This window comes from Tursiops truncatus, chromosome 9 (assembly GCF_011762595.2).
Source record: "Tursiops truncatus isolate mTurTru1 chromosome 9, mTurTru1.mat.Y, whole genome shotgun sequence".
Classification (NCBI taxonomy): Eukaryota; Metazoa; Chordata; class Mammalia; order Artiodactyla; family Delphinidae; genus Tursiops; species Tursiops truncatus.
The window spans coordinates 16,158,935-16,172,241 of NC_047042.1; the positions used below are offsets into that span (position 1 = coordinate 16,158,935).

The following is a 13,307-nucleotide window of genomic DNA, read 5'->3' on the forward strand; positions in this document are numbered from 1 at the left end:
TGACAGAGTGAGATTTGGGTGCTTGAAACATTCATGTCTCATGATTACTTTTATTTTCCTGTAAAATTCATTTTATTATTAAACACATTTTTAGTGTCCTTGAAATATTATCTGCTATTACCTTATAGGATGGGCATATTATTCTAAGTATTGGCATCATTTAAAAACTTTTACTTAATGCCAAACTGTAGATTCATATAGACTATGCTCTCCAGGTTCATTTTATAAAGAATTTGGAAGTTAAAAGAACCTTTTTCTGTATATTGATCATCTCTTTACCTTCTCCATTTTTTAGGCTCTTTGTGTTATTCTTTTTTTTGTAGAACCTTCCTCTTCCAATACATGTTCACTTTCATTCTTTTGTCTCCTTCTTTTTCTTTTTCCTCTCATTTTCCCCGTGCCTTTTTATAGCTCTTCTTTTTTTCTGCTGCTTTTCAAAAAGGGCTAGAATAAAGGTGATTTTTGGTTGATAAGATCATACTGCGCTATTAAATGTTCTTCTTAGTTTCTTAATTTCATTTGGGTTTTGCACTGTTGACTGCTGATTGTTAACAGGTTCTGATATAATCTTATTAGGTTAGCTGAGAAGTACATATCAAGCATTAGTGGGCTCCATGCTATTGAATCAGAAAAGCCACTGGTAAGCTCTGGATCACAACCGAGGTAGCTAATATAATTCTTGCCTTTAAATTACGTTATTTAATGCGATTCTCTCTTCCTTCAGTACTTGTAATCTCCCATGGGGCTCCATTAAGTCTTCAGTGTTTTAGACATGTCATAGATTCAAAAAAAGTGTCCAGTGTATGTATCATGTTAGGGCACACAGTTACTATAAACTGCCTTAAATATTTTGGCCTATGATATACTTGTTATGTATAAGATGTTGTGAATTTATTAACACTATTCTGGAGAAATAAAATATTTGGATCTTAGAATTCCTCAGTTATTGTGCATGATTAAGGTGCTATGCTTTTTTTTTTTTTTTTGCCGTATGCGGGCCTCTCACTGTTGTGGCCTCTCCCGTTTTGGAGCACAGGCTCCAGACGCGCAGGCTCAGCGGCCATGGCTCACGGGCCTAGCCGCTCCGTGGCATGTGGGATCTTCCCGGACCGGGGCACGAACCCGTGTCCCCTGCATGGGCAGGTGGACTCTCAACCACTGCGCCACCAGGGAAGCCCAAGGTGCTATGTTTTTTATTGTCTTAAATTTACCTGAAAGCTAGCCTAATTTTATTAAATACGTAGTCTTCGGAGGTAGTGGTTTAAAGAATTATCTTCTTTGTGATAAAAATTCTTAGATCTGTATCCTTTCTGTGCTATAAAAAAATAAAATAATAAGCTTTTATTTTTCCCCCCCAGCAGTAAGGATTGTCTATATAGTGGAAGTTACCTGTTCTTTGAATTTTTGCTTGAACTGACTTTGCATTTTTCTCACTATAACCTCTATGTTTTTCGGGAAGCCGGGTTGGGGACTTGTAGATCATTTCCATCTCCATCTCCCTCCCCACCTTTCTCCATCACTCCCCCCTTTTAATGTGATTTTGGGGGTACTTATTTTTTGTCTTATTTTAATTGAGTATGAAATGGATTATTAATCAAACCTTGAAGAAATACTGTAGTCCTGAAACCTCCTAATAACCAAAATAGCAGAATAGCAGCAGGAAATTTTATCTTCTTTTATTTGTCCTTTTCCTTCCCTTGGCTCATTGTATTCTTTTATATATGAAACCTAAAGAGAAAGAATTTAACTGCTAAAGAATTAGTTCATTAGGGGAAAATGTAAAATGTGATCATTAGTCTTTGTGATACAAGGATTATTTGATCCTTGCAGAGTGGCATCCTGGTCTTGAACATTTATGTGATTTTTGCATTTTGTTTCTAATTAAATCAAATTCTGTCACCTTTTCCATTTCTAATTTCAATTATATGAAGCTTTTAAAATCCTATCAGACTTTTGATTTAATACTGTATTTATGCTCACAGAGGTCATCTCTTATTAACTACAGCTTAGTTAACGTGAGAACATTGCTTGCTATTTTATGGCACAATATTTACAGCAGTCTTGCTATCTCTCTGCTCCTTTAGCTGAGTGCCAGCTGTTGCTTTGGTTACAGCGTTCCTGTTTTTGTTTTTGTTTTTTTGCGGTACGCGGGCCTCTCACTGTTGTGGCCTCTCCCGTTGCGGAGCACAGGCTCCAGACATGCAGGCTCAGCGGCCATGGCTCACGGGCCCAGCCGCTCCGCGGCTTGTGGGATCTTCCCGGACCGGGGCATGAACCCACATCCCCTGCATCAGCAGGCGGACTCTCAACCACTGTGCCACCAGGGAAGCCCAGTGTTCCTGTTTTGGCAAGCTTTTTAGGGATCCTAAACAACTGTGCCTCTTTTCTCACTGTACTCTTGTGCGGTTTTATTTTCCTCCCGTGTATGCTACAGAGTTGTTGAAAAAGAAAGAAAAAAATGACATCATCCATATTTGTTTCCAAAGCAAAAGAAATAATTTTAGTTTAAAAAGCAAATGGTTGTGCCATCTCCCGAAATGTTTTTGAAGACGTAGAAATCTGTCTTGATCTACTTATGAAGTAGATCTACTCTATTACCTGGTCTTTCATCTCATTTTATATTACAGTTTCTGAAGTTGGGAAATTTCATATATGGTTAAGTGATTTATTGAAGGTCACAATGACAATTTGTAGAAAAATTGCTCCTAGAATATTGACTCTCATTTAAAGAGAAGACATTGTCTAGAAGACATTGCTACATTTTCAGTAGTTTATCTCTTTCTAGAAAGTGTGGTCTTTTTCAAATGTGGTTATTTTGTTTTGAGATCTCTTACAAATACTTGCAAAACTGGTATATCTGGAGATTTAGAGACAAGTGGTGACAGGATGACCTGTTGCAGAGTATAGAATAGGGAGTGAAGGGGCCGAGGCCTAAAACTGGCCTGCCAGTATCCAGCTATGGGCCTGTCCTCTCGGTACCTTAGTTACCTAACTGTGAAATGAACATTGTAATAGTTATTCTACTTATGTTCTGTTGACAAAAGAAAATTAATGGATATGAAGGCCATTTGAAGCATTACTATCTAGGGGAGAAGGCATCCCCATGTAGTATACTGTTTCCACAGATCAGGGTGGGACGTGGCAATGAATGCGGACCTCGCAAGGGCACAAAGTACCGAGAGCGGGTCTGGTTTTGTAAAGATGGGCGGTTGGGTAGGTGGTGTAAGGAAACAGAGAAGTCCTAGAGCTGATCCTGGAGCACTGAGAAAATAGGCCCACAAAGCAGGCAGTTCCAAGATGAGCAGTGAATTGAAGTGTTTGCATTGTACTTGCAAAGACTACCTGTGGGATGAGAAAGAGGATCCTGTTAAGGGCAATTTATGATTTTACTGATTTAAACTCTGCTAAAGTTGGGATTTGCAGCAGAGAATGGGGAGCCAGGTGAGTGAGGCAAGGAATTGATTAACTATTTGTCGCTGAATTAAAACCATTAAACTTCCCAGAGAACACAGTGGCCCAGGGTACTAGGAAAGAAGGAATTTCTTCATGGGCAGTTTTCAGGGAGACTTTAAACTTGAGGATATTGTATGCAAGCAAGATTGGCCAACCCGTTCATTTGTACAGAAACGTAACATAAGTACAGGTTTCCCAACGCTGACCTGTACGTTGGTAGCAATCATGCTGAGGTTTTATCAGTTCTCATTAAAATTCAGAATAAAAACAAGGTAGTGACTTACTCTGAGAACTTCCTCTCTATTTTTCTTGTTATTTAAATAACCTTCCTTTTATGAAGTGATGATAGCAGATAGTGAAGTTTTAAAAAATGTCCTTACTTATTAGCAAAGTAAAAAGATAGCATTTATTGGTCATTCTTACTTACTTTTAAACTTTATTTTACTGCTTAAAGAAAATCAGACTTTAACTGGTACTAACAGTTATTTGCAAGTAACCATTGTTATTTGGAAAAAGCATGAACTTTAAAAGCAGACATTTTAATGTTTGAATCCTTGCTCTGCCATTTATTCTTTGTTGTCTTGGAGCTTCGGCTAACTTCTCTATTCCTCAGTTTCCCTGTCTTTCAGTAGAGAACAGTACAACTATTTTGAATGTTTTGTTGGGGAGGATTAGACCTCACGTGTATCAAGCCCCTAAAGTAATGCCTGGTTCATAATAGGTCCTTACTGGATGACTACAGTAGAAAAATTAGGTTTATCACAGTTATCCAGATTCCTTGGCCTCATTCCTAAACCTATCAAAGAAGATGAAATCCAAGCATATGTGTTTTTTAAATTGTGATAAAATACACATAACATGAAATTTACCACCATCAGGGTTCATTAGTGTTAAGTACATTTACATTAATGCTCATCCAGTCTCCAGAAGTCTCTTCATCTCGCTGGACTGAAACTCTGTGTCCATTGAACAACAACTCCTATTCCTGTCTGTCCCTCGGCCCCTGGCAACCACTGTTCTACTTTCTGTCTGTGAATTTGTCTCCATATGTACAGTCTTCATATAAATAATATATAAATAATATTATCTTCATAAAATGTAATCACACAGTAATTTTTTGTGTGACTTTTTTTCACGTAGCATAATATGCTCAAAGTTCATCCATGTTGTAGCATGTGACAGGATTTCTTTCCTTTTTAAGGCTGAGTAATATTTCATCTTATGAATACATATTTTCTTCATCCATTCAATGGATATTTGGGTTGCAAGCATATGTATTTTTTGTTTGTTTGTTTTGTTTTGTTTTGTTTTGCGGTACGCGGGCCTCTCACTGTTGTGACCTCTCCCGTTGCGGAGCACAGGCTCCGGACGCGCAGACCCAGCAGCCATGGCTCACGGGCCCAGCCGCTCCGCAGCATGTGGGATCTTCCCAGACCGGGGCACGAACCTGTGTCCCCTGCATCGGCAGGCGGACTCTCAACCACTGCGCCACCAGGGAAGCCCAAGCATATGTGTTTTTTTCCTGTTGCTCTTAACCCTCTGTATTGATTTCCTAGGGCTGCTATATCAAATTACCACAAACCAGGTAACTTAAAACAACAGAAATTTATTCTCTCATAGTTCTGGAGGTTAGAAATCCAAATTAAGGTGTTGGCAGGGTCAGTCTACTTCTGAGGGCTCTAAGGAAGAATCATTCCTTGTGTTTTCCTAGCTTCTAGTGGCTCCAATCAGTGCTTGAAGTTCCATGGCTTGTTAACTGTGTCACTCCATTCTCTGTCTCTTGTCAAGAGACCTTTTTCACTGTGTGTGTCTCTGAGTGTGTTATTCTCTCATAAGGACATCAGTCATTGGATTTAGAGCTCACCATAATCCAGTATGACCTCATCTCAACTGTCTACACATGCATGTAAATAAACTAATGTTACATGAACTCTATATAAGAATTGAAAAAGAGGCAGTGCTTACATGATTATTTTATAAAGCCAGTATAAAGTTGAAATCAAGATAAGGATATCATGGGGAAGAAAATTTAATAGCTATCTTTCTTGAAAATTGATGCAAAAATACTAAACAAACTATTAGCAAATGTAAGTCAGGGATATCTAAAAAGGGTAATTTATCATGACCAAGATGGCTTTTGTTTAGAAGTGTAATGTAATTTCTTCAGTAAAGGAAAAAAATTGATGATCTCAATACATACAAAGAGAGAAAGCATTTAATAAAGTTCAGCATCAATCTGTGTGTAAAAATACTCTTAGCAGACCAAGAATAGAACTTCATTAATCCATTTTTATCACTTTTACTCAGCAGATTACTGACTCTCCTAACCAGGGTTATAAGAAAAAGCAATAAGGGCTTCCCTGGTGGCACAGTGGTTGAGAGTCTGCCTGCCGATGCAGGGGATACAGGTTTGTGCCCTGGTCCGAGAAGATCCCACATGCCGCGGAGCGGCTGGGCCTGTGAGCCATGGCCGCTGAGCCTGTGCGTCCGGAGCCTGTGCTTCGCAACAGGAGAGGCCACAACAGTGAGAGGCCCGCGTACAGCCAAAAAAAAAAAAAAAAAAAAGGCAATAAAATGTAGAAGGACTAGAAAGGAAAAAAATAAAGATTATTCAGAGATAACATGATCTTATGTATACCAAATCCAAAACAATCTACAAATAAAGTAATTAATGACTGAGTTTTGAAAGTTTGGTAAAATTCCATTTAGAAAAATCAGTGGTGTTTTTAATATAATAGCAACAGATAAACAGAAAAATTTTAAATTACTATTTATAATATCAAAAAACATCAAATGTGTAGGAATAATAAAAATCAAAGATATGTAAAATCCCTTTACAGAAACTATAATAATATTAAGAGGAATTAAAGGAGACCTGAATAAATGAAGAGAGGTAATATATTCATGGATTGGAGAGCTCAATATTACAAAGATTTCCATTTTTTCTAATTTTATCTGTAGACTTAGTGCAAACCCATAGTTCCACAGGCCTTTTTGTTTTAAATGGAAATTGTCAAGCCTGTTATAAAATTTATATGGATGTACCCTGAACCAAGAGTAGCCTATATCAAATTGATAAGAACAGAGGCAGAGGACTATCAAAACTTACTTTAAGGCTACAATAATTTACATAGGTGAATTAGTGTAAGGACAGAGAAATGGCACAGAATTGATGGTCCAGAAACAAAAACACATAAATGGAAACTTGACTTATTGCAGAGGTAACCCTTGAGATTGAGGAGAGAAAGATTATCATTTGCTTCTTTGTTTTCTCAAATAAATTGTGCTGGGTCAATCGGATATTCATACAGAAAAACACTCATCTTGGCTCGTCTCACATTATGCAGAAGCTAATTCCAGTTGGATTGTATATCTAAATGTGAAGGGTAAACCGATAGAGGTTCTGGAGGATAACTTCATGAAAGAAAGATATTTTCATGATTGAAAGACATCTTCATGAATGTGGGATGGGACAAAAAATTTTTTTCAAACAGGATACTGAAAGTGCTAACCATGGAGAATAAGGTCAATAAAATGGCCTGCATTCAAATTAGGAACTTCTCTGCCTTAAAAGACTTCTTAAGAGTGGGAGAACATATTTGCAGTATATACAGTCATCAAAGTGATTATACCCAGAATATATGAACAACTTGTACAAATATGTAAAGGACAAAAAAAAAAGAGAGAAAAATAGACAAGACAGATGAATATGCACTTCACAAAAGAATATATCCAAATGGGTAATTAACAAGCAAAAAGGGATAACTCCTTAGCCATCATGGAAATGTAAATTAAAACAATATAAAAAAAAAAAAACAATAGTGCTCACTCAAAAGTACAGATAAAATGAAAGAGTATGATAATTCTAAATTTTGGCAGGATTGGGGAGCACATATTTCTGGTCAGGGTATAAGTTGGTACAATCACTTTGGAAAATTGGCCGTTTCTACAAATACTAAGCATACAAATACCATATGATCCAGCAATTCTACTCTTATCCAACAGAAGTGCATATACATACGTTCACTAAAAGCTGTGCGCTAGAATGTTCATGGTGGCATTATTTAAAATACCTAAAAAATGGAAATAATGCAAATGTATGTTAACAGAAGGATGGATACATAAACCAAAGTAAATTTCCACTCTGGAATACTCCACAGTGGTGAAAACGACACCTGCTACATACAACAACATGGATGAATTTTACAAATAAGATATTGACTAAAAGGAGCCAGACACAAAATAATACTTTATGGTTCTATTTATGTAAAATTCAAAAACAGGTAAAACTAAAGAATGGTGTTAGAAATTATGATAGTGATAATATTTGGAAAGATGCAGTTGGGGAAGCCACAAAAGATTCAGAGGTTCTGCTAATATTTGGTTTTGTGGTCTACGTGGTAGTTATAGAGGCTTGTTCACTTTGTGATATTTCATAAAGCTATGCCTACATAATGTGCACATTCCTCTGTATGTTAAAGAATTTAATTTAAAATTATCATTTTTGTAGTTTCCCAACTAAAAAATGATAAGTTTATATTAAACTATGAATATAAATAACTGGCATTAATAGAAAAAGTGGTCATGTTAATTAGAAAGCTTAAAATTACATCTAGAATTTTTATAAGTAGTTTAAATTGTAGTTATTATAAATATTATGTTAGATGTTTTTTTATTGAAGTATAGTTGACATGTAATATTATGTTTCAGGTGTACAACATAATGTTTTGACAATCAGATACATTACTAAATGATCATCACAATAGGTCTTGTTACCATCTCTCACCATGCAAAGTTATTACTGTATTATCGACTATATTTCCTATGGTATACATTGCATCCTTATGACTTACTTATTTTGTAAGTGGAATTTTGTAACTCTTTATCCCTTTCACCTATTTCACCCAACCCCTCAATCCCACTCCCCTCTGGCAACCACCAGTTTGCTCTGTGAGTCTGTTTGTCTTTTGTTTGGCTTGTTCATTTGTTTTGTTTTTTAGATGCCACATATACATGAGATCATACAGTTTTTGTCTTTTTCTCTCTGACTTATTTCACTCAGCATAAACCCTCTGGGTCCATCCATGTTGTCACAAATGGCAAGATTTCATTCTTTTTTATGGTTGAGTAATGTTCCATTGTATATACCACATTTTTTTTATCCATTAATCTATTGATGACACTTAGGTTGCTTCCATATCTTGTGTGTTGTAAATAATGCTTCACTGAACATAGGGGCACATATATCTTTTTGAATTAGTGTTTTTGTACTCTTTGGGTAAATACCCAGAAGTGGAATTGCTGGATTGTATGGTATTATTTTTAATTTTTTGAGAAACCTCCATAGTGTTTTCCACAGTAGCTGTACCAATTTACATTCACACCAACAGTGCATGAGGGTTCCCTTTTTTCCATATCCTTGCCAACACTTATTTGTTGTCTTTTTGTTGATAGCCATTCTGATATTGGATGCTTCTTTAATAATGCACTGTACATGTTACTGTTTTGAAAGTTTTTGGTAGTCAATAATTTTTGGAGTAGAAACATACAAAGCTGCTCCATTTTAGCTAGATCTTTCAAGTAAAATATGACTTTAAGTGTTTTCAGTTAACATACACATATAACTTCCAGCATACATTCACTGTAAGCTATTGAAGTTACAGAATTATTGTTAAGTTACTGAAACCCTGTATGTTGAGAAGCTGTGCTTTTCAGATCCTTTGAGGATAATAAAGGCAATAAATACAATTTTACACTCTGTGTCTATATTCTAGTATTATAAGGTGAAGATATTACTTGAAATTGCTCAGGTAATGCTTTCTTAGATTATATAGACATTTGAATAGTGATAGGGGAAATTTCTTTACAGCTGCCTAATTTTGATTTTTGATATCTACTAAAAAGTGAAAAAAAAAATCACTATGAATGGAATGGAACTAACAACAACCAAAGTGCTATACCCCATATTTTCAGTTAATAATTTTGTATGAAATAGCTTATTTTCTCCCCTTTTCTTTGTTAGTACATTGATACAGAATTGACAGTATATATTAGAATAAAATTCTATTATAATAATACAAGTTAAAATTTTTTCATTAAAACATATTTTAATATGAAACAATGTTCATTTGCTTCTCTTTCTTGTTTAATATTAAAAATGTCTAAAATGGGTATCAGTATTCACCAACCATGTTTCCTGATATCGTCTTTAAGTTGATTCTGCTCTGCCTCTGTGTGTGTGTGTGTGTATCTGAGGCATGTACTGTTACTAACACCAATAGATTTCAGAAATAATATTTTGTGTTTTTTATAAACTTAACAGTCAAGAAAATGTTAATGAAATAATCTAACTTTTTAACTATGTACCTTTAATAATAGACACTGAATCATAAATGAAAGAGGAATTTCAGCTATTTGGGCCTGGATATATATGTTGGTGTACAAGATCTGCCTTGTTAATTCAGTCATTTACTTAGTGACACATCCAGCAACCTATTTATATCACTGTGGACTTAATCTACTCATAGATGGTATTTCTACTCCCCACCTCATTGCTTACCTCTCTCTGCTTCAGTCACTCTGCTCCAGCCACCATTATGACCTAATTGCTGTTTTCACTAGCTACCAAGCACATTACTACCTCTGCACTTTCACTGATACCTCTGCCCAGATCTGTATTTCCCCGTATCCTCCATAGATTTCATTATATGTAGGTCTCCGTTTAAATAACACCCTGAGATGCGTTCTCTGACTCTTCCCTCCATAATAATCCACATCATTCTCTGTTCTTATTCCCTTCCTCCTCCTTTATAGCCTTTAAACTACCTGATATTCTCTTACATTTACCTTTTATACATTTCTTAGTAAATACAAGATCCATGCGGGCAGAGACTCAATTGGTTTTATTTACTACTGTATTTCCAGCACATAGAAGCAAGATAGACCCATGGTAAGCACTCTATAGATATTTATAGTTTCAGTGAATGAAGGAAGGAAGGAAATATAATGAATAATAGTATCAGTCTGCATAGCTCAGCCGTTAGTTGACTCTGCAGAATTCATTTATTTATTCTCTAAACAAATACAGGGTTGTTGTTAGTTCCAGCATGGCTCTCTTCGTAGGGATTGGGAGTAAATTTTAAGTAAGCCCTAATAATATAACAGATTTTAAATTTTGTTATTATCCTTTAAAGGAGGAGGGAAAGGGAAAGGGAGGAAATCATACACATGGTATTTAACTTTGTCTTTTAGGAAATAAATAATGACTAAAAATGATATTTGTTCCAAATGCATTGTCTTTGTTCTTGTCTGTAATAATTTTAAAATATTGTAGTAACTGCTCAAGTACCACTTGTAGAGTTATGTTGTTTGTGTTTATTTTCCTATTTATATCTATTCCCAACTCACCCCACTACCACCTTTTTAAAGAATCCAACCCAGGTCGGAACAGCTCTTCAGGTTTTCCATAATCTTGGAACTTTGAAGGATACTATTACCAGTGTCGTGGATGGATATTGTGCTGCTATAGAAGAAAATATCCACAGTGCATTAGACATCAAAGTTTTGACTCAGCCTTCCCAGTCAGCTGTGAGAGGTATGGATGTGGTTTATCTTTAGCTTCTTTATTTATTTATAACTGAAAAGTCCTTTGAATAGTATGTGAAGCATTCAAGTTTCAAAGTAATCTAATGACTCATTTTTTAGTAGACAGAAAATGAGAGAAGAAATTATGTTTTAGAATTTATTTATAACTTTTTTTTGTCTAATCAGTGAGTTGAACTGGCCAATTGGTATATTCAGAACTTCTAGATAAAATCTGTAAACTATGGCTTCATTTAGTTCAGAGGAAACAGATGCAAGAAAAAAAAAGGAACATATTTTTCTTTCTGAAATCCTTATCCTCACATGTACTTCTTATTGAGGCAGAAAATATTTTTTAAGGAAATACAGTCTCTACTTTATCTTTCTGGGCTTTTGTATAATTCTCATACTCAGGAGCAGTAATGGGTAAATGTGGAGACAGAAGCTGATAAAAGCTTTGGGAACATTACAACTATAGCACAATCTAAAGAAAACCAGAAACAGGTAGATTCAAGGTAGCAGTCCCAACCCTTTTCCTGCCAAAAGATACCCGATGATGACATTCACATACATAACACACTTCATAGACATGAAAGACTACATGTTCTGTGTACCTCTCATTTTTCTAAGCAACACCAACTCTGCATTTCTCTCCTTAAAATCTTTCCTCTCTCCTGTTAATACGGATGGACTGTACTTGCTCCTAGCAGAGACCAAGTACTCTGCTTTTGCATTAGATCCCATCACTCAAAGGCGTTGCTTTCACAGATCCCCTCTCTCTACCACATCATCAGTTTTTCCTTTATTATGTCTCTTTCCCATCACATACAATCGTGCTATTGTATCTTCTTCTGCTTAAAGACAGTCAAACAAATCTATCTTGACTCAATTTCTTTCTTCAGTTTTACCACCTTATTTTATTTAGACTATAGAAAAATTACCCAAAGTGTTGTCTATACTGCTTGCCTCCAGTTTTTCTCTTCTCATTTTCTATTGAACAACAACCATTGAGTTGTCCTTAAGAATAAATAATACATGTAAAATTAATAACAGTTCTTGATATAGGGCTAATACTAAAAAATATTTGCATTGATTATTATTTTTATGTTTGCTATATAAACATAACCTTAAATAATACAGAATATATGTCCCTCATAAATAATTTGCACTAGATAAAAAGAGATAAAAGAATCTTAGATCTTAAAGGGATTTTTAAAGGTTAACCCTAGCCTCTGAATAGGTCTGTATTAAGACCATCCCAGAAGCAGAGCTTTGAAAAGAAATTGCCAGAGGAGATTTTACTCTCAGCTTTTCCCAGCAATTATTCTCAAAAAGTTTGATCTAATGTTTAAATTTCCAGAGGCAGTTTAATCTCATTCCCTCTTGTGTTGTCAAGAATAGGAAAAAAATGAAAGCAATTATTCACATCCTGTCAGTGCTAATGTATGCTCCCTTTTTCTGAAAGAATAAAGAGTTTAAAAGCCTTATTATCATCTGTTGAGGAGTGGATACCATGATTTAATGTAGAAACCCTACTCTTTATTATTTTTTAAAAGAATAATCATTGCTATTTTTATTTTTTAAAATGTTACATTGGCAGGATTAATGTTAATTGCCTGATCTTGTTGGTTATATTGAGATAATGTAGTAGAATGTCATATTTGTTGGAAATACACATTAAAGCCTTCAGGGGTGATGGGGCCTCATGTCAGTAACTTATTCCCAAATGATTCAGGGAAAAATATTTTTTACTATACTTCACAGTTTTCTATACGTGTAAGATTGTTTCAAATCTTACAAAATAAATAACATTATTATAGTTATACAGGAACACGTTACCCAAAATGTATCTAAAAGTTTATAAATCACTAAGGAAAATATAAATAACTCAATTGAAAAAAATAAAGGATATGAATAGGCAGATCACAGAAGAACATATCCAGTAAACATGAAAAGATGTTCAGCCTCTTTTTAGAGGATATGAACTAGTTATTAGGGAAAAACAAATGATGCAAGATCCTATTTATCAGTCGTGAGACTGGCAAAATCTAAATCTAAAACAGAACTAAATGTTGGATGAGGGCAGAAACTCTTATACTCTGACTGTAGGAGAATAAAATGTTTCAAACATTTTATTCAGTTTTATCAAACTGCTCACTGAGATTAAAAATGGGTATACCTTATAATCTTATAATTTCTCTTTTAAGAGTAAACCCTAGAGAAACTCTGGCACATATGTATAAGAATTTTTATTACTATTATTCATAATAGCT

General features: G+C 35.1%; 1 protein-coding gene across 4 annotated transcripts in view; it reads left to right on the plus strand.

Moving 5' to 3' along the window:
• The window catches only part of COG5 (component of oligomeric golgi complex 5), a 283,948-nt gene that overhangs the window by 144,450 nt on the left and 126,191 nt on the right, over positions 1-13,307 (plus strand). For all 4 annotated transcript variants that reach the window (XM_019940610.3, XM_033862890.2, XM_019940605.3 and 1 more), the window contains one exon: positions 10,882-11,047. In XM_019940610.3, coding sequence (XP_019796169.1) covers positions 10,882-11,047 — 166 coding nt within the window. The remainder of the gene's footprint in view (positions 1-10,881; positions 11,048-13,307) is intronic.